This window comes from Colias eurytheme, chromosome 25 (assembly GCF_061535395.1).
Source record: "Colias eurytheme isolate Ceu_HAF_F1 chromosome 25, ilColEury1 Martin Lab GWU primary, whole genome shotgun sequence".
In the NCBI taxonomy this organism is placed as follows: Eukaryota; Metazoa; Arthropoda; class Insecta; order Lepidoptera; family Pieridae; genus Colias; species Colias eurytheme.
In genome coordinates this window covers 5,814,497-5,842,227 of record NC_143004.1, presented here as the reverse complement: position 1 = coordinate 5,842,227, position 27,731 = coordinate 5,814,497, and the positions used below count along the sequence as shown (strand labels likewise).

The following is a 27,731-nucleotide window of genomic DNA, read 5'->3' as shown; positions in this document are numbered from 1 at the left end:
CCGATTGCATCAGCTCAAAGGTGTTAATTAAATACATACATATTACATACACACGTTTGACATAAGGAGAGTTGCAAAGCAAGATGACTAAGATATTTTATATTTTTAACAGGTTATCATTACCTACACTCAAAGCTTATGCCTAACTTCTCATGTTTTATTTTCAACAAGACTCTTTCAGCAATCAAAAAAAGGAAAAACGGGAACCTTATGCTTCCTCCTTCATGCGTAGATATAACAAATATTTGTTGTGGTTCCTGTAGTTTTATCGAGTCATTGATATCAATTACCATACTTACATAATATAGGTAGTGTTTTCAAATACGTTTTAAATTTTTGTGCGTTAATTCAAATCAAAATATAATTATTCTTTCGGTAAAATTATTCGTCTATTTATTTATTTTATGTAAATTGGGTGATTTCATTCTAATTAAAATTGAATTACCTATGTGTTATTGGTCTGGTTTGAACATTGTCAAAATTTTCACTTTACGACAATTACTACACTAAAGTCTAAATCTTTGTTAATAACTACCCGTACTTACTACTTACCTACTGAGATTTTACATTACATATGTAAATATGCTATGAAGCGAAAAACTCTACATAAATTTTGTAGACTAATTAATAATTATTTCTGATAATACTAATACAGAAATCAAAAATATATATTACAGTTATCAACTCAATTATCAAGCTAGCAGGATTGAGTGGTAGGTATAGGCATAGATAACATAAAAAAACACAAATAAAAAAAAACATTTATTCGTCTCAACGAAAGTTCTCTGTGTGTGACACCTGTAGCTATGTTATAAACAAATATTTTTACAGTAGAATATTTATTGCTTAGATAATTTCTAAGAACAAATCAGTAACTATAAACTATACATAATGAATAACTTTTATATTTTTTTTTCAATATTTACCTACAATCCCATCTTCTAAATAAGAGCCGTTAAAATTGGAGGCCTAAAATGTTTTGTTTATAAACCGGTTTATTATAAGATTATTTCATCAATTAAAACTGTATTTATCGAATTTCCTGTTCTAAACATGAACAATTTAACAACAATTAAGTAAATATAAAAATAATAAGTGCCTTGATATGACAATCAATAAACTCGTAGAACCGTACCTACTATTAATATCTCACATATTATAGATCCAATTAATTGTACAAAATCATTGTTTGATCAACTCCATAGTTTTCTGCCATACAGTTTCCGATAAATCCTCATCTTGCGCCTCTTTCGAAGGTTTTCTTAACTGACACTCCATATAATATCCACCAGATTGTTCCTCAAATTCAGGACTCAGACATAAATGTATGACCGTTTGTGCTCCCTCCTTTGGAACCTTAAAAAATATCGCTATAAAATTTCCAACAATATAACCTAGCCACGGTGGTACTTTTTGGAATATGTTGGTGCTCACCACACCAGGGTGCAAGCAATTGACAGTTACACCCCTTGGTAACCGCTTGGCAAGCGCTCGCACCCATAATATATTCAATAGCTTACTATTATTATACCTCACCATGTAATGTGACTTCTTTTTCGCGGCTAAATCATTTACATCCAATCTAGATACATAATGCAAGAATGAAGATACAACGACGATCCGGCTCGGAGCTGATTCCTTCAACTTATCCAATAACAAATGAGTTAACAGAGCATGTCCAAAATGATTGATCTGCATGATCTTGTCAATTCCATCTTCAGTAAGACGGCTTTCTAGACTGCTGACTCCAGCATTGTTAACCAAAATATGTAGCGGATCTCCGCTTTTGTTGATATCTTCGGCGAGCTGCCGAACGCTTTTAAATTTGGAGAGGTCCAGGTGTTTGTATTGTACGTGCGGGTTCCCCGTGGTGCTGATGATGTCGCTGACGGCTGCCGCGGACCGGGCGACGTCTCTGCTCGCTATGATGACCTTCGCCCCGCGGCTCGCCAGCTCCCTGGCCGTCTCCAGCCCGATGCCCGAGTTCCCTCCCGTCACTAGAGCCACCTTCCCGTTAAGTTTCGTCTTACATCTACACACTTCTTTCACTGGTTGGAAATAAAGCCGAAATCCAATGATAAAAAGAAATAAAGTCACAATTATATAGAATAACACTTGTAATAGGTAAGCGATACCGAATATAAACATCGACATTGTGCCTCACAAGCTAGCGATTGATTACTAAAGCCCGCTGGGCCATGTTTTCGTGTTTTTTAACATCTTATCATTATTTGGGCGTGGCCTACAAGAAAATAACAAAAACATGTTTGCCGCGCCAAGCGGCTAACATGTTAAATGTTATCCCAAAATCCTCGCTCGTCCCAAAATGCTAAAATTTTAGCGCAGCGGTGTGAAGTGATAAAACATGAGTCGATTTAAATAATTCCAACGTCGTGTTAAACTATTCAACAGTAAATATAAACGTTTGTAATTTTTATAACTTACTAGCGACCCGCCCCGGCTTCGCACGGGTGTAATGCTGATACTAAATACACTACAGAAAAACTGTGAACGTTATAAAAACATAGCGGCCCGCTCCGGCTTTGCATGGGTATAAAATAGACAGCCGGGCGGCCGGCCGGTACGCAAACGCAAACGCTATCGTAATATCTTCGAAAATATTCACTTAAATCATACGGTTTAAAGGGCCATATAGATCTATATTAAATGAACAATGTATTCAAGGTATTTAATTGGTTAAGGATTAATGCTGTATTGGTTAAAATCACTTCGAAAATTAGCTATTATTTGTCGTAAAAAGTAAATGACAAAAAAAACTAAATACCATCGCTGACTTTTCTGTAGACCTTTTCAATGTGTATAATACTTAGTACATTATTTTGATAAAACTCGTAGGGTTCAGCCTGCGTTTGCAATGTAAGCGGAAAAAATGTAATTTTTTACGACATCACATTAGAAACCTCAAAAATAACAGTACTTCTCCACTATTTAATGAATGTTATTATACATATAAACCTTCCTCTTGAATCACCATCTATTAAAAAAACCGTATCAAAATCCGTTGCGTAGTTTCAAAGATTTAAGCGTACAAAGGGACATAGGGAAATAGGGACAGGGAAAGCGACTTTGTTTTATACTATGTAGTGATGATGATACGATGATACGCAGATGTGATTAACGATAGATTATTTAATGTTTCCTTTAGAAAAGATTTAAGAATTATTTAATCTACCTGATTGAAATTTCATTGAAAATACCTAAGTCAAATTAGTTTTTAATTATGGGTGAATAAGTTAATTGGTATCAAATTAACCAGCCTAAATAAATAAAAGACTACACAACGCTTTCTTTTTTAAATACGTAGAAATAATTGTAAGTAGAGCTTCCTAACTTGTGTTAGTATTAAATTAATAATTTAAAGGTGTGGGATATTCCATGATGAGCTCGGCGTTTATCATGTCTGGTTTTAGGCATAAGAATGGATACGGATTGGACATTCTCGTAAGATTCCTAAGAACTGAGTGCAAGTCCAATTCAGAAATAACTAGTCTATTTACATAATATTCATCTAATAATAATATTATTTACATAATATTCTGAATAAATTTATTATCTAATAATATTAAACTATAGAGATAAGTAGCATATTTCCGAACGGTTCAGTATTAAAATGAGACAGTAAAAATATTATTTTCTTTCTTAGAAATAGATACTTTAAAAAAAATAATAAATACAAACTTGCATAAAACACATAATATAGGATAAATGAACGAATAACCAATGATATTACATATAGAAACAAGAGGCGAATAACTAAAACAATAATGTGCAATGACCATACTACGACACTAATACATATAAGGCCCTTCACATACGTAAATACTTTTTTTTTATTTCTGTCTTATATCCTAAGCCAACACATTTACCAACAGCGCAAATGTCAATGTAAAATCGAGGATATTTTTGTTCATTAGACATTAAAAACTGAAGAATCCACTACAAGATGAATACTAGATAATAGTTAGTTATTTAAATCAATAAAAATATAGGAATCAGCCTACGCAGGCGTTTTTACTGACACTTACGTATGGCGTACACTATTATGTCCAATTATTAATATTATGCAGTAGATAAATTAAATATTTTTTTTATATACAGGGTGGCCCGTTTATAGTGGTCCAAAATTTTTGTTCAGCTTGAGAGCATCATGAGTAATCATTTAAAACAAACTTTAGTTAAGCGAAAACTTATGGTTTAGAAATTATGATTTTTTTTATAAATAATCCGGAGTTTCAATATTTTTGACACAAAACCACTCTGTTATGAAAACTACTGAACCGAATTGAATGAAATTTGGTATAGGTATAGCGCAATAACCTACCTATCGCACTAAAGGCTCATCTTGTGTAAATAATTAGACTGCATTTTTTTATTTTAACTTTTTCTGTAGTTTTTTTAATTTCTCGGCAAAATATGGATTTTTCGAAAAAATCCTGTGAAAAAAAAATGTACCACCAAGGTTTTGCTGGTACTGCTAAAAACTACCTTAACATAGGGTTATTCTTTATACAAAAAATCATAGTTGTCCTTCTATTGTAACATCTTCAAAAACAACATCATGTACATTAACACATGAAAATCGAAAAATTACGAAATTTACCATAATTTAATTTTAATCATTTGGAACGGCCAATTTTTGATTAAAGAACCATTTATTGTCATAAAAGTCATTACAAATCAGTATTCACATGGCAATAAAACTTAAAATGAATGAAATAAAATTTTAACCTGCCAGACAAACTAACTTAACTTTATTCTAATGTCAATTTATTGAGTTTTTTTTTTTTTGTTATTTAGTTTTTATGTTTAAATCTTAATAAAAGGTTTGGAGAATTAATAAAACAAAATAAATATTAATTAACATATTGTTTATTTTTTACAAAAGGTTTTCAAAATGCCGTCCGCCTTTCGCTAAACATAATCTGCATCTGCGTAAGAAATTTCTTCGCAGCCTATTAAATGGCTGCCGGCTTTCTTTAATGGCTGTTATATCCACTTGAATTTTTAGGTATGAACCTATGGTAATAAATGGTATAATACCATAAATTGGTATACAAATGTATAATGATGTATAATGAATTTATGGTTATTTATAGGCATAAATTCAAATGGCTATAACAGCTATTAAAGAAAGCCTGCAGCCATTTAATAGGCTGCGAAGAAATTTCTTACGCAGATGCAGATTATGTTTAGCGAAAGGCGGACGGCATTTTGAAAACCTTTTGTAAAAAATAAACAATATGTTAATTATTATTTTTGTTGTTTTATTGATTCTCCAAACCTTTTATTAAGATTTAAACATAAAAACTAAATAAAAAAAACTCAATAAATTGACGTTTGAATAAAGTTAAGTTATCTTGGATGGCAAGTTAAAATTCTATTTCATTCATTTTAAGTTTTATAGCCATGTGAATACTGATTTGTAACATGACTTTTATGGCAATAAATGGTTCTTTACTCAAAAATTGGCCGTTCCAAATGATTAAAATTAAATTATGGTAAATTTTGTACATATGATGTTGTTTTTGAAGATGTTACAATCGAAGGACAACTATGATTTTTTGTGTCAAGAATAACCCTATGTTAAGGTAGTTTTTAGCAGTACCAGCAAAACCTTGGTGGTACATTTTTTTTTCACAGGATTTTTTCGAAAAATCCATATTTTGCCGAGAAATTAAAAAAACTACAGAAAAAGTTAAAATAAAAAAATGCAGTCTAATTATTTACACAAGATGAGCCTATAGTGCGACAGGTAGGATATTGCGCTATACCTATACCAAATTTCATTCAATTCGGTCCAGTAGTTTTCATATCAGAGTGGTTTTGTGACAAAAATATTGAAACTCCGGATTATTTATAAAAAAATTCATAATTTCTAAACCATAAGTTTTCGCTTCACTAAAGTTTATTTTAAATGATTACTCATGATGCTCTCAAGCTGAAAAAAAATTTTGGACCACTATAAACGGGCCACCCTGTATAAACTGAAAGTGAAAGTATTAGGCGTAGTTAAAATAATGCAGCAAAATATAAATATTTTAATATTTTGGTCGGAACCGGAACACAAACACAAACCCCTTGTGTTTGCGTTTGCGTTTGCGTTCGCGTTCGCGTTCGCGTTCGTTTTCGCGTTCGCATTCGCGTTCGCGTTCGCGTTCCCGTTCGCGTTCGCGTTCGTGTTCGTGTTCGTTATCAAATTCACGACAAATCTAATAAAAATATTTCAGTAGCCTAATTTTTGTCATTTTCGAAGCCAAATTTTTTTTTGGTAGGAAACTTATAGCATCTAAGGTTAGACAACCAATCAGAGCCACGCTTGAGGCGTGACACGAAAATTCGCGATGCACGTGAGTCTGACGTTGCCAGATAGAATAAATTTGTTAACTGAAACCAAAAACTAATCAATTGAAAACAAACAATTAATATCCTTATTCCTTACACATCCTAAAGCTGCGGGCATAACAACTTTTCTCTGATGTGTTTTTACGTTTGTACAAAACCTTAGGTCTAAAGTTTGTTTTCTTTTTTAATAATATGGCACTGAGAACCAGCGCTATATACTTTAGTCTATAAGTTAGTTATATATACCTAGTCTATACTATTTTTAGCGCAAAGTGTTAAGTGACTGACCTCGCCATTTAAATGTTGAATGAATAAGTTTTCCTTAGGTAGGTAGGTACTATACAAAGTTACAATATTATTACAAACGCGAAATTATGTGTATTATGTAATGTTATGGTCAGATTTTTTATGCCTATAGTAGCTAGCTAGTATTTATTATTCTGTGTTTATAGAAATAGTTAGATCGAGGCTCAGACTTCGACTTTTTACCGCATATTTCAAGGATTTCCTTTGGCCACAAGGGCGTTGCAATGACTAACAGATAGTTTTTATTGTACATTTTAAACTAAAAATACGAAAGAAAAATTGTACTAACATTATAAGGCTGAAGTGTTTTGCTTGAAGTATATAAAGAACTGAATAAAAATGTTGCAAACTTTGAATGTTTTGAGAGCAAACGACGAAGTGGTTCAACGTAAAGAACAATTATTAATAAATCCTAATGAATATTTATTGTTTCGCATCTGGACCCAAACAATTACTTATCGCATTGCAATAATAATTTATACCTTTGCATTAACCTACATTGTGATTCCCAATTAACGTTGTTATTGTACCTAATTTGAACATTTCATAGACGATACAATTGTCCTTCGTGATAGTCTAGTTGTTTTGAATTAATATAAAAAAAAGAAATAGTTTTTATTCGTCAAATTATATCTTAACATAAATTGAAGTTAAAGCAGCTCTATACTTATACAAAATTTTAATATACGCATAAATGTGTGTAGGTATCTCTGTGATAATACCTACTTTGTATTATCTAGTGCAGCTCGACTAAATAAGTGCATGTAACACGATTTAGCTAGATCTTGTCTGACCATGAAACATAAATAGTAATTTCGATAAAAACGAGACCAATAAGCATTTATAAATCATTTAAACACTCACGAAGAAAACGGGACCCTTAGAACACGTTTAGTTTATTTAAATTTTATTAAATTTCTGAAAAGCAATCAATCAAAAAAACATTGTATGGACAACATGTTACCAACGATACTGGGAATACTTTTCTCTCTTCTTATAGTGGCGTTACTTGCATACTGTTTGCTTATAGCAACCCTTTTTGTCGCACGAGTGCTAACGGAACCTACCAATATTCTATGCAAGTGCACAGCAAGACTCGATTGTAAAGTCGTCCTAGTGACCGGTGGAAATTCGGGAATAGGCTTCCAAACAGCAAAAGACCTGGCTAACCGAGGTGCCAAAGTCATCATTGCTGACGTGAATAACTCTGATGCATCCGTGAAAAATATTATAGAAGCGACAGGCAATGAGAAAGTGGAATATCGGCACTTGGACCTCGCTGACTTCAAAAGCGTCAGAACATTCGCTGCGGATATAAACAAAACGGTAGATCGTTTGGATATTTTAGTGAACAACGCTGGTATTTTGACTGAGAATAACTAAAGACGGTGCAGCAATAACCATGCAAGTGAATTATCTTGGACCCTTTCTGTTAACCAGTCTGCTTATGGACAAGTTGACAAGAACGAAAAGTCGTATAGTGATAGTGGCGTCTGAAGTACACTTTAAAGGAGAGGTTGATCTACAGGATATATGTGGAGTAAAAACTAAGAATTTTCTTAAGAGCTATCTAAATAGCAAGTTGTGTACTGTACTATGGACGAAGGGTCTATCGAAAAGATTGCCTCCAAACGTCTCAGTATTTTGTTTGCACCCTGGGATTGTGAGCACTAACATCTTCGCGTTAGGATATGGTTTTATTGGAAGATTCGCGAAGATGTTAATTGGTTGGTTGATAAAAACACCGTATGAAGGTGCTCAAACGACAATTCATGCGTGTGTTGCTCCTAATGTTGAAAATATGTCGGGAGGTTACTTTGTAAACTGTAAATTAGCACCCACAGGGAAGATTAAAAATGAAGAGAATATAATTGAGGAATTGTGGAATGAAACGACATTGTTTTTAAAGGGACGTGCGAAGTAGCTATAAGTTTCTGTGTATAATATTTTCGTTGTAAAATATTTTCATAGATTTTTGTAGGTAACTAGGTGTATGTATTATTTCTTATCAGCGCATCAATTATTGTGATATTTTTGTATTTTTTTATGCAATATTACGTAGGTAGACAATACATAGTTCTTTCATGTAGGTAGGTAAGTTTATATTCGAATTCGAAAAAAAAATGCAAAATTTTTTATTATTATTATTTATTATTTATTTATTAGGTTTACCAGTAATTGTTAAACAAAATAAACAAGTATACAATATATAAAATTAATCTTAAAACTAAGTGTACACTTTAAGGTAAGTAAACACCACATGCATACATTTAAATTTTAAAAGGTTTTATACAGGAAACAAAAAATTAATCTAAAAACTTAAACTAATTTTAATGCTATCTTTAAATTTTATTGAGTTAAGCATTCAACGAGAATTGATCAACCCTTACTCTTTTTAGGACAACAAGCTAATCAAGTACATATAGTATTTATATTATTAATATATGATTATTCGCACAGCAGTTTTGTTTTATTTATTTTTTACATTTTTTATGATTATGAAATGAAATATTAAATCTAAATACACCACTAATCGGTCCCTACTTGCGTGAAGAGCGGTCATTTCATTGATGGATGTACGCACATAATATTTAATATGTAGTGCCAACTGGCACGGCTCAAATGTCAGAACATGAGGTCATATTATATGAGATAATATTACTTATAATATTTTAATTGTATATCTATTAGTTAATTAGGAATACAAAAAAAATATCACCTAAATTTGTAACGGGAACCGAGGAAAGATAGGATACTTAAAAAATAAACACCATATTTTGAGAATCAATTTTATGTTTATTAAAAACCTCTAAAAATTAAAACGACTTAGAGTACTTAAAAACAAAATTAAACCAATCAAACATTATTTGCGAGATTATCCATTGTTCCACTGTAAGTAATTGCTCTTTTTGGTAGATAATAAGTATGGCAGATTATAAAGCATTTGAATGTTATATAAAACTAAATATTACATAATAAGAAGCCAAATTGTTTATAAGCCTTGAGTGATAATATTATGTTTGCCTGAGGTTTGGGTACAGTGCTGATAAATTTTTTATCAATGCAATTTCGTCAAATCAATAATTATGTTAGCTATGTGAGACTCTGCTTTTTAACCGACTTCAAAAAAAAGGAGGAGGTTATCAATTCGGCCGGTATGTTTTTTTTTTTTTTTTTATGTATGTACACCGATTACTCCGTGGTTTCTGAACCGATTTACGTGATTCTTTTTTTGTTCGATGCGGGATGGTTTCGAATTGGTCCCATAAAAATTTTATTCGGAGAGGCCCAGTAGTTTTTATTTTATGAGCATTTTTGTCTGTATTTGTAAATATTGCAAGTGCAAGTTTGAAGTCGGTTGTTTTTAACGCAGTTATTGACTTGTCTATACAACTTTTCAACAATGTGAAAGACTGCTTCACTGCTACTTTGTTAAAAATGCTCGCAGCTGAAGATGGCTCCCGTTGTCCAAATAAAAGTTCAGGACGTCCTTTTAGGAACCAACTAAGTCAATATTCTCTAGCTATCCAATCCTAGTGTTGTTTTATCTGTTTAGCATTAATTAGGGATAACTCGAGCCTGGAATTAAAAAAGGAGGCAACTGAAGTTACTGGACAATAAGCCACATATCAATTCTCATGCGCTAATAAAATATCTACACATTTTAATAATATCATTGGTTACCAGGTCTAGGTAGAACAGGAGTGCTCATCGCCTGTTACCTCGTGTATTCCCTTCGCATCAGGGCGAATGACGCCATTCGCTTGGTGAGGAAGAAGCGGCCAAGATCCGTGCAGACCAGTGGCCAGATACTGTGTGTGCAGCAGTTTGAACACTATATTCTACCGCAGACGGTTGTTTTTAGCTCGAAGTGAGTCGTGTTTATAAGGAACAATCATTTTAATATCTAGCTATTACCTATGCTTCGCTCGCGAATTGTAAATCTAAACATTTCTGTAATAGGCACCTGAAGATACAAGCAATTTTATTAAAATCGGTCCTGTCTTTTAGAAAGAGTTCAGTGAACACGCACAGAACATAAAAATAAAAAAAATCCATCAACGCCACTCAAATAAAAACCTTGACAATATTTCTTATTTATTGTATACTTCGCAGAATTTTATTACAGTCTAAAGTATAAGTAACTTAAATATTCTACATATTATTCTATTATTTATTCCGTGATTAGCAAATTAACTAACTACATAAAAAATATAAATTTAAGACAAAGTCTCTTTCTACAATTTCTACTTACTTTTCACTTTTCGATAGAACGTGTGCGATTCGCCTCGGTATACTCTACACACCACTTAGGTTTCTAATAAGAATTTTCTCTGCTTCCGATAAAGCTTATTTTTACGTTTCTTATTTTAGATCATATAACTATATGAATTAAGTAACTACTTAGTTACTTGCGTAAAATTATTTTTTTCTAGTATTGATCAAATACGAGCTTATACTTTATACTAGTTACTTACCTACCTACAGGTAATTCATTCCATTTTTTTTTTATTAAATGTTTCTAATGTTTTTTTCAAGTTTCTAATGAATTGAATATATATTTTCCTTCAGGGAGTCTATAATGCTGACGAAGGATCCAAAGACATGTGAATTCACTCTACGGCAGTATTTACATCGACAACGAGCTACGCTACATGGCATCGATGAACGTGTTTTTAGAGAATTACCTAAGGTTGTTATTTAAAATTATAAAACTAGTAAAATTGTGTTAGGATTTTTTTTGTATGATCTTTTTCTAAACGTCTTTCTGAGCGAAGAGCTTTCAGACGCCTAAATATTTTTTTTTAACTAACTACAACTGTGAAATGAATTAAACATTTAGGTACATTTACGAATTCGTTATTATTTAAATGAAGTAGTTTCGATTATAATATTCTATGACCTTATTGAACTAAATTGGTATTCTTATGACTCTCTTTGTGTTAGATTTTTCAGCGTAAACAAAAACAATAATCAAATGGTTTCAGTTTATTCACTTTATAGTATGGAATTTTAGAGTAGACTGTAGAGAGCAATTATAGCTAAGTAACCTGTTTAAAATGCAGATCTTAATAAATAATAAAACATGCATTTCCTAATTCCAAAGAAAACTCCTAATTTTATAAACTTCCATATTTCAGATAGTCTATTGTCTCTGCGAACGGCTGCTCAAGTTATGTGGATGTCAGAAAAGCGCCGGATTGGACTATAGTATTAAAAACAGACCCTTCTACAAGTCATTTATTTGCTACAAGCTAAAACAAGGAAAACCACCCGATTTGACTACCCCTGAAGAATTAATACAAAATGGTAACGAAAAAGAGCGTGTGAGCACGTGTCAGAACTCAGAAGTGAAACTTCTTTAGCAAGATTCAAAGATACCTACCAAAATCGTCGCCGTCCATGACGTGACGGTATTGCTATTGCCATTACGAGATCTTGAAATTTTAATCTCAACGCGCGTAAAGCAGTTTCACTTCAAAAGTGTTGTAAATTTTCGCCGTTCTGTGTCAAAATAATGCTAAATAATAGCTGGCTGGCTAGGGCTGTGCCCTGCCATTTCAGCAACGGATACACCACTGCCATGACTTTTCTTACCCTATTGATGAAAGTTGATGACAAAAAGTATTTTTTATTAACAAATTTGATCTAAAACGCTGTTAGCGCCTAGCACTATAGCAGTAAGTAATATATTGAAGTGAAACTTCTTGATCGGGGTTGGACAAAAATTTAGTGTAACATTTTTGCGTTACGCCGTACCTACGCGTGACATTTTTGCGTTACGCCGTACGCGTGACATTTTTGCGTTACGCCATACTCGTGACATTTTTAAGGTCATAAAGAAGTTTCACTTCTTACGTGTGTACTCTGCATACATTTTTTTTTATATCTAGGCCAACCAACGAATCTACCAATGGTAGAATGGCGGAGCGCAGTGGAGGAAGATGTGGAAAGAAATCTGGAGGCTGTAAGCAAGTTTACCGGGACTGAAGGAAGTATAGCTGCTGTTCAGGTTTACGAAGTAAGATTTTGTTTGTTTATTCAGTAATTTTAATTCTCTGAACTTTAAGTAATAGCAGCGTGAAAGCTTTAAATTCTAAATAACTTAAGAAAAGGCTACAAATTCAGAACCTCTGTCCGTTCAGGGAGTCACTTCTTTTTGCGTACATATAAAACCTTAATAACAAAATATGTAATTAACTAATTAACATCATACTATGCGTAAAAAATAGTCGCAAACACAATAACATTTCAAATCAAAATCCTTATTCTAGGCATTTGTTTTTGACCACCAAAGTCTTCCAGAAGAGAAACTCAAGTACCTCAAGCAATTACGCACTGAGATCAATCAAAGGAGGGAAGCGATGAGCCGAATTGACGAAGAGGTATTTTTTTATCATAAAATAAATAATAATAAAATAAAAAACACTTTATTTGCACACACAAAACATAACAAAATCAAACAATAATAAAAGACACTGGAGCGGTACAAATCATATTTTTGTATCATTATTTTGCGAAAATATACTTTTTACAAAGTCTTTGCTTAATGCTTATCTATTGCTATGCTATCACGTTTGTCTTTGGCAAAGACGGTAAAGGTGCTTACCTGTGGTGCTACTGCCAAGAATAAGTAATAGGTAATATTTCATATTACTCTTAATTATAAAAAGAATAATCTAATACATTAAAATGATATAGGTACTATTTGCTCTCTACATCCATACTAATATTATAAATGCGAAAGTAACTCTGTCTGTCTGTCTGTTACTCAATCACGCCTAAACTACTGAACCAATTTTCATGAAATTTGGTAAGGAGATATTTTTATACCCGAGAAAGGACATAGGCTACTTTTTTACCCGGGAAAATGACGCAATCCCGGAAATCCCACGGAACGGGAACTATGCGGGTTTTTCTTTGACTGCGCGGGCGAAGCCGCGGGCGGAAACCTAGTTTACTATAAAGGAGCAGACTTTCGGACTAGCAAAGAAAACGTAATTATTATGTATTTTATACCACTTTTATACTCCTAATTAAAGTTCTGCGCAATATAAAATTAAGCTCTTCTCTACTATTTTGCTTTTTAATTATATTTACAGGAGGATCCAGTTATCTTAACAGGACTGTTATTTCAATGGCTTGAAGGACTAAAGTACCCTGTTTTGGACAAAGAGGACCTTTCAAATATCGTGAGCCGTTCCACTAATGTCGAAACGTGTATAAAAGCTCTACAAATGGTAACTACTTACATATTAATTTGTTGATTTTCTTTACAAGTTACAATCCCCTTATTATTATAATATTTGACATGAATATAATGAGCTGTTTTTTGCTAAGAACACTACCCCTAAAATAGCTCTAAACACTTGCTAAAATAAATAAAAAAATAACTAATAGGAAAACTTTTCCTGGAAAAGTATCAAGTTTCCAACACTTTCAAGTTATTATTTCGGAAAAGAAATAGTACCTAACTACCCTTAAAAACTACTACACTTAAAAAGTTACGCTATGCAAAATACCTACTTTATTTTTTTTTCTTTTCTTCCAGGAAGATATCATGTTAATAGAGTACTTACTACGCTTCGTAATAAGACTGCGCCCTCTTGTGGCGAACAAGAAAGTTGATATCCTGAAACGACTCCTTGCTTCGTTGTCGCACCAGTCAATAAATTTAAACGGCAAAATACTTCCAAATGAAATTTTGCCTAAATTGAGGGAAGGAACCTGCAGTCATGTCATCAATTTTATGTTACGCATGGTGTTAGAAGTTCAAAATGATATAGCAAAACCAAGCCGGGATGATGTTGATGTTGTCATACCACCAAGGAAAATAAGAATAAAAGCCTGGAAATAGAAAATAACTTGTTTTTTCATTTATAACTTCCTTATTATAAATATCAATGGAACTACATGCTTAGCCTTTGATCTAAGTGCTTAGCTGTTTCACATAACTTTTGAAAGTACCAGTAGGTAGTTAATATTGATTATTTATATTTTATTATTCATTGCCACATGGACATCCCTACTTAGGTATATTCTTAAAAACGAGTGAAAACTTAGTTAAATATTGTACTGAAGGCTTGCCGTATTCGGTATTTCTTTCGTTGTTGATTCAAGTCTTCATGGAACTTATTTTTGACGATAGTATAAGAAGAAAGTAGGAAGACAGGTAGAAATGGCAATTTTTTAAATCCTAATAATTTTCATAGAGTACACCTCTAAGATCCCAGAGACCTAACCCATTTACCCATAATTTATCAATGATTGTTTCTAAATTATAGGTAACTAGCAAACCGGGCGAACTCCGTTTTGCCACCAGCGACACTTTTTCTTTGCTTTCACGGAGCCCGAGACCTTTCCAACGAATGCAAAACTGTGGAAATCGGTTCGTGCGTTCTGGATGTATAGCGTCAGGAAGGAAAACCCGACTTATTTCTTTATAGTAGATAACACAGAATACTTACTATAAACTTATACTTGTTGGTTTAATGCTATATGACTTATAATCATAGAAATCTAAATAACAAGACACTAGAAGTCGTAAGCGTGCGTGACCTTGTCGCCACTCAGGTGATTTGCACATCACCAGTGCATTCGTCACTGTTCAGTTGCTCTGGAGACGTATGAGTGTATACATGGTGTGTTTCAGCAATTCCCATTGCGGAAATTCTTCCACAAGTTGTAATTATACTTATAAAGGAATAATATTTCATCGGAAAATATTTTTTTTTAGAAATAATGCCGTTTTTCCTTAAAATTATAGAATATTTACAAGTATTACGAGTGTCACCATAGTAATCGAAATAACAATGAATGACACAGTCGACCATTCTTATTATCACGTTTGTTCGTATTGGAGCAAAAAGTCTCATATACTTAGGGATGTTATTCTAAAATAAACCGTAAATTCGTGCGTTAGGATACATATTCAAAAGCTTAATTTAATAGATAAGTTAGTTTTCACTAAAATCAAGCTGTCCAATAAAAGGCATAGTTTACTTGTGTGTACTGTTTAGCTTTCGGTTTGAATGTGTTGATTTTGGCGACAGCGGTTTTCATACGAATTATGACATTATAGCACTTCTATAGGTCTACCAGAATCTGATGGCATATTTATATTTTAAAAATAAAAGATTTTCATGTGGCAACTTTATTTGACAACTATCAAATTAGTTGTCAAATTATTGTGTTGATGATTAATTTTTAGGATTTTGTCTTCAAAATCTTCGAAATGTCGATAAAACCGCTGCGATCACAAGCAAGAGGTGTTGTTTACAATGTGTATAGAAAAACATTCGATGAAGAAGGGTCAAACTCATCACAATTTTCAATTTTAAAGCGCGTGAAAGATTTTATTGCTAAGTTGGACTTACCCGTTTTGATACTTTAAATTAATAATGTTGTTTGTTGATTAAAATATAATTTTATGAAAACTTATTACAGGAGTTTCCATTCTTGGCTATTTGTCAAGTCCAAGGTGTACAAGTCAATTTTATAATGTGTTAATACTTACGAAAATAAACATGATTTTATTTTATTATTGTTTTATTTCATAAAAAATTATAAACAATCGTTAATTAATATACTATCTAAGTTTTGATCTGCATTATCATTACATCCATATTTTCACATGCCATAATTATATAAATCCAAATATAGGTATGTGTAAATACATAATATTATTATGTATTTTATAAAAGTAATATGTATGACGGCGCCACCGTCGAAGCTTTAAAAAATAACGAACGGCGAACCGATATAAAGCAGCGCGCGCGCACGACTCTGGTCATTCGTTCGCCGACCGTGGCCGAGTGCACATCTATTACGAGCTTACTATAACTTATTTGTGATATTTATTTTATTAGTGGTCATAATTGTAATACCAAGTGATTGTATTAGAAACGACTGTATTGTAAAACTGACATGATTTAAAAGAGCAACTATGGAGTTTCTTGCCGGTTCTTCTCTGTAGATACTGCATTCCGAATCGGTGGTAAATAAAGAAATGTTTGAGTTAGAGGTGTTTCTTTGCTCGATTACCCAACGCAACGCCCACAGCTTGAAAATAGATCCACATTCTACACCTTTCGCCGATATCAGAATTGGGATCAAATCGAGCAAATGAGAAAGCACGTGGCGATAACCTGGATATAATTAATGCGTGCGCTGATTAAAAGACAAAATGCCGCAACCACGTGGCACTTCGATCCAGTTTCAACGGGAAGAGGCATCCTACAGATCTATGAGCATACGTGTCACTGAGCAGCCGGTGACAAAGGGAGAGCTCGTTATGTGCGGGCAGGGTGGCAACTTCGCCTCGCGCTGCGCGGATGCCACTGCCGCTCGCACCACCGCGTCGGACCCCGTATCATCGAGAGCAGCGCTTCATCATGACTTCACAAGTCTGGCATCGCAGCGTTATCGCAGTAGCAGTGGCGCGGGCGGTGCGCCTACAAGCCGTGTGGTTCATGGCAGAGGAGGGTTATGGTGTAACGAAACGACGCGTTGGCAGCTGCCACTCGGCACATGTATGAGGCTAAGTGCTGGTGAATCTGGTCAGTCGTACTATTTTTATTACTATGTTTCTGATGTTCTCTTGTAAGAAATCGGTCAGTAGATAACATTTCACTTTGAGTGTGCAATTAGATAAAGAAAGTAAGGTTTTTAAAATGTAGTAACTTATTTGAAAGAAAAAGAAATTTATTGCCAAAAACAAAATTTATCTTAAAATTAATTGAGGAAAATCGTCACAGCCTCAGCTAAATGCTGCATAAAAACAGCGCTGATTTACAGGCCGTACAGATTTTGTTAAAAGTTGTAACCTACAAGACCAGTGTATAGTTAAATCTTATTGCATTTAACTCGACTTATTCACGCAGTGATGTTATTATTAGGTCGTGCGATATTGCTTTACGGTTTTGTAGTTAGTTAAATCTTATTCCATTACATTTAGCCCATCTTAGTTACGCAGTGATAAATTATTATCAGTACCTAGGTCGTGTGACTTGTATTTCACTTATTCAGGGACACGTTTACTTGAGTAGGTAATTCACGTTATTTAAAAAAAAAAAAAAAAAAAAAAACACTTCGCGGCGTAAGCACTGACTTCAAGATGATTTAAGTAACGACTTGCTTTAATGTTGGTTAGTTTGTGAGCTAACACTAAAGAAAGAAAGCGCAATAATTTGTACACTGCATCCAGATACTTCAATCGAACGTAAACAATAAACATTCACTTGTCCGTGTATCGGAACAAAAAACAGTATGCGAATTACTTTTAAATTAGTTTCTTAACTACCCGCATTCATTTCTTGAACTACCTGCGTTAGTTTTTATTTAGACTATACCCTTGACAAATAGCAATTAATTGCTACACAAAGACAGCCTTATTGCCATTCGATTAAAAACGAAAAGCAATGCGTTAACTAGTGCTTAGAGGTTTAATAAACTTTTCGTAGGTTTTATTTAGGGTGATATTTGAGGTCATTTCTTTATAAAAAAAAAATAATTAAAAAAAAATATTAAGTCGTGAACAATTCACAGTATACAGTTTTTACAATATGCAGTTTTATGAAATGTGGCAGACTTAGTTTGATCGAATGAAAGATAAATCGAGGCATTTCGTTTTGAATTTTTACTTAGAAAATTTATTAAGGCCCTATTTAGGCAGTTCATAATACAATGTCACAGATAATTATCGTGTGTTCAAATAAACATCTGGCGTAAGATAAACGTTATGATTGGAGTACGGGTCTAGATTCGGTTTTAGTATGTAATTTGATTGCTTTAAAAAAACTATCCCATCAACGTAAGGGTCCGTTAAATATTACGATAGTTTAAAAAAAATAACTGAAAATAATCTCAAGGTTAATCGCGCATTTACAGTTTACATACTGTCGTCAGAATATAATGTCTGTTTAATTGAATAGAGAAAAGGAAAAAAAATCCATCCAGGTTTTCTGAAGGTTATTTTGTAGCTTCAAAATATAAGAACGCAAATCCTAAACGTGGAGTATTCGATAGTATAATCGATTTACATTGTGTGCATTTAATGTAATTCCTTGATAATATCTAGTTTTTGTGACTAGCTGTAGTTTGACATCAACTGAATACATCAATTAGGTAGTTGTACAGTAGTTGTTGAGCAGTACATTCTTATTACGTTGAAACTATTCACAGATGAGTTTAAGCCTACACTTATCAATTGTTTTAAGTTGAGTTTTCAAAAGTTAACATACCGTTAAGGAATTTTAACCACATGATTACATTAAATTCAAGTTGGTAAATCATTAAGTTTGAGAACAAGCTTTTGCCACTTTTTGAGTTAGTCGAAATTTTGTGTTTTTTTGCGGTTAAGTTACGAATTATTCGTTTTAAACTTTTTTAGATATTGTAATTTTTGCGCTATAGTCAATGATCATAATTAACGACAGGTAATGTCAGATTGATTTTAATTAGCTAAATTACAGAGAGCGTTTTACGACACAGCGTTTAGAAGCGAGGCAGTTAACAGTACGGCGCAGCGGTTGCGTAGCATATGGAACAACGTAGCATCATCAGCGGCCAATGGTACGGCTCGATGACGCGATGCCACGATGACGCAGCGCAAACGTTGAGGATACGGTCGCGTACCGTTTTACTGATTTGCTGCGGCAACACTCTGTTTTCAGTTTTCATAGTTGACCAGTAGCATTCTGACATCTGTTTACTCGTACGCTGTACGAAGTAAATGTGTGTTGTGTCCACACAACACACATTTACGTAATATTCCAATATTACTACGGTAATGTCGTTTATTAGAAGAAAGTGATATGCTATCTGGCATGAGGTCCAGGATAGTACATGTGTGTTCTGACCGGTCAGTAGGATCGGGGCAGTGTGGAAACCCTGTAAGGTCAGTGTAGGCTGAGGCAGGATGGATGTTATTTAGACAAAAAAAAAATGAAAATGAATTATCGTAGTAATGTAGTATGAGATATTATGGCGTACGAGGACGCAAGTATGACTGTATCGGAGATAACTTGTGTAAAGTAAAAGTTTGTAACGTGGATTATTGTAACGGTAATGATTTCATTGCAGGAATTGTGCGTGCTATCTGGTTTGCAGTCCACGGTAGTTGAGCCTTCATTTGTGGTGAGCGAGCGTCGTGTCTATGTTATGTGGATGTTGTTGGTGTTCTGTAAGGTCAGTATGGCCGAGCGGTATAGTTGTCTAATCCCGGGATGAAATACCGTAGTGCTGTAAAACAAGAAGGGACGTACGAGGACGTACGATTGTCAGTATGGCCGAGGAGTGGAGAGAGTGGAGAGAGTCGTGAGTTTGGATTTAATATTGTTGTGTAAAAAAAAAGAAAAGGAAAAAAAATAATCCTTAAAAAAATTATGCAAAAAAAATTATTCAAAAAAATTATGCAAAAAAAATGATGCAAAAAAAAAATGATGCAAAAAGAATGATGCAAAAAGAATGATGCAAAAAGAATGATGCAAAAAGAATGATGCAAAAAAATGATGCAAAAAGAATGATGCAAAAAAAAAGGAGAGCAAAAAGAATGGTGCAAAAAAAAAGAGAGAGCGAGTTATTGAAGGGAGTCCGGTCCAATAACTCGGCTATAGGGATTGCAGATCCGGTCTAGCACGCTAGAGGGAAATCTGGAGAGATTTCCGGACTAGCACGGTTGCTGAAGGGCTTGCCGGACCAGCACATTGTTTTAATTGTCTTGTTCCCAGGTGCTCAGAAGTCGCTCGAGGACGAGCGTATGTCAGAATGGCCGTGACGGCGCCACCGTCGAAGCTTTAAAAAATAACGAACGGCGAACCGATATAAAGCAGCGCGCGCGCACGACTCTGGTCATTCGTTCGCCGACCGTGGCCGAGTGCACATCTATTACGAGCTTACTATAACTTATTTGTGATATTTATTTTATTAGTGGTCATAATTGTAATACCAAGTGATTGTATTAGAAACGACTGTATTGTAAAACTGACATGATTTAAAAGAGCAACTATGGAGTTTCTTGCCGGTTCTTCTCTGTAGATACTGCATTCCGAATCGGTGGTAAATAAAGAAATGTTTGAGTTAGAGGTGTTTCTTTGCTCGATTACCCAACGCAACGCCCACAGCTTGAAAATAGATCCACATTCTACACCTTTCGCCGATATGTATATGATACATGTAATAAGTACCTACATAATAATACGTGGATATCTCATTATTAAATACAGTATTATCCACTTGTGTAATGTGACTAATGATATTGAGGACAAAATAAAAAATACGCAGTATCAAGATCGTTCAGTCCATTTTCCCTAGGGTTGCACACTCTAAATTTTGATTTCCCTAATTGCCATCAGATTCTGGTTTACCTATATGTGTCTTGTTATTTAGATTTCTATGCTTATAATTAAGTAATAGCGTGGTAATAGCCAATAGCCTAAATATATTTATTATCTGCGAAAGTGTAGACTATGTGAATCTCAGATGTGAATAATTCCGAATAATTCACAATTCACAGATGATTGATCCTGAATGCAATGTTTTGACACATGCCAACTTGACATACGAGTTTTACGTTATCTGTATGACGCTGCAATCGTGTCATCTGTGGTGTCCTCTGAATAACGATCATATGGAACTGCCATATGCATGTACTTTTCCTGCATACCTAAGTAAACAAATCGGGGAACAAACATGGCGGGCTAGGGACGTTCACTTGTTCGTCTAGTCGATAAAATTGTATCGATTGATGATAGAGTTAAGAATGGGATAAAAAAAGATAACTACTTCTATCGGGCAATCGTTACCTACTCGGTAATTCGTGATTCGGATTAACCATTTTGCAATTGTACCTACCTACTAGGGATAGCTGTAGTGTGTAATCAATACATTTTGATATTTTCGTTCTGCAGTTTTATATGAAACAGCTGATTTTTTTCGCGATTGACAGGGTTTTCTTTATATACCTATGTATCCACACTAATCCTATCCTATCATACTTCCTACTAATATTATAAATGCGAAAGTTTGTGAAGATGGATGTGTAAGTTTGTTACTCTTTCACGCAAATACTACTGAACCGATCACAATGAAATTTAGCACACATATTGAGGGTAACTTGAATTAACACATAAGATAGGTTTTATAATATTATAAATGCGAAAGTGTTTATGTATGTATATTCCGTTTTCACGCTAAAACGGATAAGCCAATTTTGATGAAATTTAACATCGGGTTTTGTTTGACTATGGAGCCATCCATAGGGTACTTTATTTATTTATTTATAAGCTTTATTGCACACAAACAGAAAATACAAATTTTACTTAATAGGACATATTTAGTCAAAAGGCGGCTTTATTGCTCCAAGCAATTTCTTCCAAGCAACCCATTCGATCATAAGAGCATTCTTTACCCGCGACTTCGTTCGCATCTACGAAAATAAAAAAGAGCAGAGCCGCTGGCTAAAATACATGTGAGTGACTCAAGCAGATGTTCAAGGGCAAGTATAGTTAAATAACAAACACAATTTTTTCATAAAATAATTTATTTAAGTTATAGTGGTTACTATATAATATGTTTAGGTACATGCGACAGTAGTCTCAGATACGGCAAATGAGCTTGGCCATATACAGTGTGGAAATTTGTTGACGGACCACTTCATTTAAACATTTAATTTTCTTTTTCTGTTTCTCCACTTTTTCTTCTATTTTTTTTTAATTATTCGAGTGCTGAAGCCTAAAACATTAAATAAATTTTAATTATTGATAACAGTTCTCATAATTATACACATGAATCTCAGCATGTATGACTAAGACTATGAAAAAGTTACGTATTGAAGTTCCCTTTTTTTAAACAAGAATTATTTCATATAGGTTTTCTATTCAAGAACTGCTCTTACCAATTCAAGATCCTTGGCATCTTGTGGATGTGGATAACCTGAGCATGATGGTTGATCAGTAGTATTTCATATGTCAATTAAAGCAAATTGAGATGGATGGTCTGCCTGAAAGAGATAAAAATGTTACATTAGATATGGTCCCAAGTAATAATAAATAGATTGCTACAGAAACATGGACTCAATGTTTGGTAAATTGTAAAACTTTTAGTATTTTTTTTTTATAAAAATAATTTATTGAACAAACATAGTGTATTATATACTTATGGAAAGTGTAGCTTTCCAACAACGAAAGAATTAAAAAAATTGGACCAGTAGTTTTGAGGTCTTTTTGTGCATACACAATCAAATCTTTCCTTTTTACAATATTAAGTATAGAAAAAGTTTGAGACCATGTAATAAAAGTTTCACTTTAAAAGATTTTAATAATGTAGGTAGTATCTTAAAAACTAAAAAATAACTCAGTAGGTTTTAAGTACCAGTCATCACACCACTTGTCTCATGACACTCTAGGTCTCTAGAGCAAATAAGTCAAAAAAGATATTGTGAAGCATATAGCAATTAGAATAATCGGTCAACAGTAAGGGGGTACAATTTCAATTACTACCTTGTACCTAAAAAAAACAAACAGGATGAGCTAAATAAAATCTATACTATAATATTATAAAGCTGAAGAGTTTGTTTGTTTGTTTGAACGCGCTAGTCTAGGGAACTACTGGTCCGATTTGAAAAATTCTTTCAGTGTTAGATAGTTCATTCATCGAGGAAGGCTATAGGGTATATAATATATATCACCACGCTTCGACCAACAGTATTGGAGCCACGGGGGTGAAACCGCGCGGAGCAGCTAGTTGTTTAATAAAAAGATTGATGAATTATTTACCTTTGCAAATACTGTTGGGATAGCATCATCTCTCAATCAAACAATGTTTAAAGTCTTATTAAATGCGCTCTCTTCAAAGTGCAATGAGCACACATTAATGTTTTTAGTTCCTGGCCGGATATTTTCTATGCCAATCTTTTCCAACCATGCCTTTCGCCGGGATTCGTTACTTGGTAAACTAAAACGAGAAAATATACAACAACATATAACTTCGCACGTAATTAATAAACAAATTAATAATTTATCGATAAGGTGTTTATGCGATGATGTTCGACACTAGCACTCATGTTTATGTTTTCGATGCAAATGAAATAAGGAGAATATTGCGGGTTTCTACAGCTCATAATAACTAAGATGATTAAATGTAAAATGATTAAAAGATTTCTATACACTTGATAATAAATACACTTTAATATAAGCAACAATTTAACAAAATGTTAGCCACTTACCCTTGAAAGGTTAGATTCGGCCTGTTTTTGCTTTGGCATAGGCCACAACCTACTATAGAACACTTCATGGTACCTATTATTAATTTTAATTATACTTATTACACTAGATTATGGTCGAAAAACACTGGAAAATCATAAAAATTTCACAATGACATCTTCTCACATGTAAACAAAACCGGATACTTAAGTTATAAACAGACGTTCGAATTTGGTACGGACCGCACCGTGACCTTGGTGCGCTCCGGACCATATTCGATCGTGTGTACAGTGGTCCGCCGGACATAATTATTATTATTGACGGTACGGTTGGTTCGATGGTTTTTTCATCCGAACTTGGTGCGGACCGTACCAAATTCGCGCGTGTGGACGGGCGATCGCACCGGACAGCGCATTAGTCATAGACTATATACTTATTACAGCTTTAGTCATAGTTCTACCGCCAAACAAAACGGACGTCGGTCGATCGTTATCAATGGCGATGGCGTCGGATGACGTGGCTAATACTGAAAAAAGATTAATAATATAAATTTTAGAACTCTACAAAGATTTATGATATGACTGCATATGTCTGAATGAATCCCTGTCTTTTAAATATAATTTTGCCCATTCTTTTCTCTTCGTTTTCTTCTTTTCAATGGTTGTAACTTGTACTTGTACTTGTACCAAAAGAAGCCTTGAACTGAGGTCTACATGTGAAAAAAATACAACATTCTAACCACGAATTTATTACGAGAAATAGATTTTCAAGGAATTCGGTTTGACTTTTAATGAGATTACTATGATCAATGCTCGAAATATTCACAAAAAAAGGAGATTAATTTGTATTAATTTGATATTATTGAATTGTCTTATAAATCTAAGATATTTTTTTTGTTCAGTTAATTTATTACATATAAAGATTATGTACCTACATATAATAATACATATATTGAAATATCGACTATAACTAACGACTAAAACATAAACAAAAACTTGGTAATAGATAGATGATATATATAATTTTGTTTACTAGGGACAACCCTGACATTCTTTGAAAATCTATATCTCGTAATAACTTCGTGGCTAGAATGTGGTATTTTTGTCACATGTAGAACTCAGTTCAAGGTTTCTTTTGGTACTAAACAGAGCTTCTACTAACGCCTGCATATAATATAAAAAAATAAAAACGAAAATCAGTAAAAATTACAATACTTTCGCCTCTATCGACAATATCGAAAATTTCAAAAAGGGATAATTTGCGCCTTTAATCACTTCATATATTAGCAACGTAATAAATTATCTAGTCACTAGTGTATCTATTTTTTTATACGAATTTATTTAGCTCAGTCGGCCGCGAAAATTCCAATATTTTAAATGTTTTTTTAAAAATCGTAAATTTAATCATAATTTTTAAACAAAGAATATTTTTTTTGTGCGGCAATGCCTGGACAGATAGCCGAAACCGATTGAATATTGAAACTGTAAAGGCGAAGCTGCAAATTAATTAAATGTAATTTTAAATTATCGTGCAAAGATTTTTATACATTCGCTTTAGAAAATGAAGAGCTATTAAAAGCTGTTTCTTTCAACAGCAAATATAAATGCCAAAAATAAATTTTCTCTATTTAACATTGCTGTTTTAATTATCTCCCGTAAAAAATAACTAGAACTCGTATTTTTGATGCTGTTAACCCTTAAATCAAATACTGGCAACCCTAGGTGCGGTGCGGTCGTGTGGCGAGTCGATCGCACCGCACGAGTACGGTGGTCCGGTCGCACCAGTTCGAACGTCTGTTTATAACTTAAGATGGCGTCCGTGGCAGCAAAGCATCGATGTAGCCAATGAAGAGGACGCTAATAAAAAGAGTGTTGATGCTTTTTCTAAGGTAAAACCACTGTTGTGAGAAAGAGATGGGTATATCATTATTATTTCGGCGTCAAATTGAACAATTACGGCAGTTCCATAGGATTCTTTGTTCTGAGGTGGTGTCATCGTCTTACTTACACGTTGTCATAAATTACCTACGAATTAAAAATAATATTTACCGATTTACGCCGATTGCTTATCAGATTTTATAGTTACAAATCAATTTTATATTTAAAACTTATAAAAACATGTCGTCTACTGAAGATAGCTCTCAACTTAAAGCGGGACATCCTCCCGCAGGTAAGGATTTTAATTTCTTTGTTTACATTATACTTGAAATGCCATTTGCCTCAACAATTCCTCCCTTAAATCTAGCTTTTGATAATTCTAAGTCGATATCAAAGGTTTATTTTAAACTTGTAATTGTGAAAGTTTGTATCATTGTAATTAAGTCACCTTGAAAATCATATATAATTGCAAGAATACGAAGCCTCTGTTATTAAACAAAGAACATATTTCAAGGTCATTGAATACATTACTGTATCAAAGGAGAATGGGCAAATTGGGCCTGAAACTTGGGCTAAGACCAATACACACGAAATATTGTTTTTGTGATAGATCATTACACATACCTTACGAAATAAATAAAATAAAAAAATAAATCAACCGGGTTCTTGTACAGTCAAGGCAAAAAGTTTTATTCATTTGGCTATTATTTTGCGCACAATAACGGTGTTTTTAATTCGAGTGAAGTAAGTATAAATCTAAATGTCACTGGAGTGACTGAGTTTAACCACAAAAAACGTCTAACTACGTTAAATTATAATAAACACGGTATAGGTACCTGTTACAAAACATAATATTAGTGTATTTCGCTTATTAGAAGGCTTAAGATTAGTACGTATTTGTAAGTGAAAGTGAATTAGAGTAACATAAAGATATTGTAATTGTCTTATAACAGTTATTTATTGCAAAAAATATTATACACAAAGAAATAAAACTTGATGTGACTGTACAAAAACCCGGGTGATTATTTTTTTATATATATTTTTCCCGTTATGTTTGTGTTATGATCTATTATAAAAACAATATCTCATGTGTATTGGTCCAACTCAAGGGTTCAGGCCCAACTTCCATAGTAAAATGCCCATTCTCCTTTATTTATCTACGCCTAACATGAAAAACAGGTTGCTACCCAAATCTTTTTTCGTAAACAACTTTTACATTATGTTTTGATGACAGCTACAAGTCTCTTCAAATATGAATGCATACCTATTATTCTCGATATTTTCTTCAATGTTTTTAATACTTACATGTAAAAATTGTTATTATAAGTAGACACATTCTCTATGCGTTTACAGTCAAAGCGGGTGGTATGAGAATCACTCAACACAAAGTTCCTCACTCGAAAGACGCAAAAGAATCGCCACCAACAGAGGACCTGACCGGTCTCTCTGGACCTTCGCCAGTTCCGTCCAACCCAGTATCAATCGCTGGGGCTCCAAACAGGGGCAACGCTGACTTCACGCCGCAAGCAGCGCAAATAGCTCACAGCCCTAAACCACCAGCACATATTAATGTTAAGCCTTGCCCTAATATCCAACAACCTCGCAAGTAGATATCCAACTAATAACTCATACTTATTTTTGGTTACTCGAGTTTAGGATTCCCTGAAATGACTTTTTTTTATGGAAATTGAGTAATCTGAAAGTATTATGAGTGATTCACTTATGCTAGGTGTTTTTCATTATCAGCAGTCAACAATTAATGTCTTCAAGTAGTTTTAGAATTATTGTTACAGTATGGAGATATTTTAAATACAATGATAGTGTTATTTAAGACGTTGTTAGAGTTAAAAAATAATAAATTTCTACCAATAAGGTTATTGTTCAAAGTCAGTGGATAGTCTTAAATGTTATAACAGCTGTGTAAATGAAGAAACACCTAACATAAGTATAACAAGGGCTGAATAAATCTAAATATAAATCATTT

The 27,731-nt window shown here is 33.5% G+C and overlaps 2 protein-coding genes, 2 long non-coding RNA genes and 2 pseudogenes across 4 annotated transcripts in view; 4 read left to right on the top strand and 2 right to left on the bottom strand.

Moving 5' to 3' along the window:
* The window catches only part of LOC149897670 (uncharacterized), a 32,949-nt gene extending 18,422 nt beyond the window's left edge, over positions 1 to 14,527 (top strand). The window contains exons 6-12 of the mRNA XM_090116198.1: positions 10,357 to 10,540; positions 11,242 to 11,362; positions 11,811 to 11,979; positions 12,564 to 12,691; positions 12,945 to 13,055; positions 13,773 to 13,910; positions 14,222 to 14,527. Coding sequence (XP_089972324.1) covers positions 10,357 to 10,540; positions 11,242 to 11,362; positions 11,811 to 11,979; positions 12,564 to 12,691; positions 12,945 to 13,055; positions 13,773 to 13,910; positions 14,222 to 14,527 — 1,157 coding nt within the window. The remainder of the gene's footprint in view (positions 1 to 10,356; positions 10,541 to 11,241; positions 11,363 to 11,810; positions 11,980 to 12,563; positions 12,692 to 12,944; positions 13,056 to 13,772; positions 13,911 to 14,221) is intronic.
* Positions 774 to 2,183, bottom strand: LOC149897672 (retinol dehydrogenase 12 pseudogene; annotated as a pseudogene).
* On the top strand, positions 7,627 to 8,593 carry LOC149897671 (retinol dehydrogenase 11-like; annotated as a pseudogene).
* Positions 14,528 to 19,249: 4,722 nt separating the features above from the next.
* On the top strand, positions 19,250 to 20,751 carry LOC149897669 (uncharacterized). The gene is made up of 2 exons (XR_016458178.1): positions 19,250 to 19,567; positions 19,753 to 20,751. It is a non-coding gene; the product is annotated as an uncharacterized LOC149897669 (long non-coding RNA).
* Positions 20,752 to 21,290: 539 nt separating this feature from the next.
* LOC149897668 (uncharacterized) lies at positions 21,291 to 24,061 on the bottom strand. The gene is made up of 4 exons (XR_016458180.1): positions 23,894 to 24,061; positions 23,445 to 23,622; positions 22,565 to 22,669; positions 21,291 to 22,401 (listed from the first exon to the last, which is right to left on the bottom strand). It is a non-coding gene; the product is annotated as an uncharacterized LOC149897668 (long non-coding RNA).
* A 1,803-nt stretch (positions 24,062 to 25,864) lies between these two features.
* LOC149897667 (death-associated protein 1) lies at positions 25,865 to 27,431 on the top strand. Its single transcript, XM_090116037.1, has 2 exons — positions 25,865 to 26,039; positions 27,101 to 27,431. Exons 1-2 carry the CDS (start codon positions 25,988 to 25,990, stop codon positions 27,355 to 27,357), a joined length of 309 nt encoding a protein of 102 aa, XP_089972163.1. The 5' UTR covers positions 25,865 to 25,987; the 3' UTR covers positions 27,358 to 27,431.
* The last annotated feature ends 300 nt before the right edge of the window (positions 27,432 to 27,731 follow it).

Bases quoted from the DNA above. Each gene is read 5' to 3' on its own strand.
- LOC149897667 (XM_090116037.1), top strand. From the start codon at position 25,988: ATGTCGTCTACTGAAGATAGCTCTCAACTTAAAGCGGGACATCCTCCC. The intron at 26,040-27,100 runs GTAAGGATTTTA...ATGCGTTTACAG, and splicing joins AGCGGGACATCCTCCCGCAG to TCAAAGCGGGTGGTATGAGA.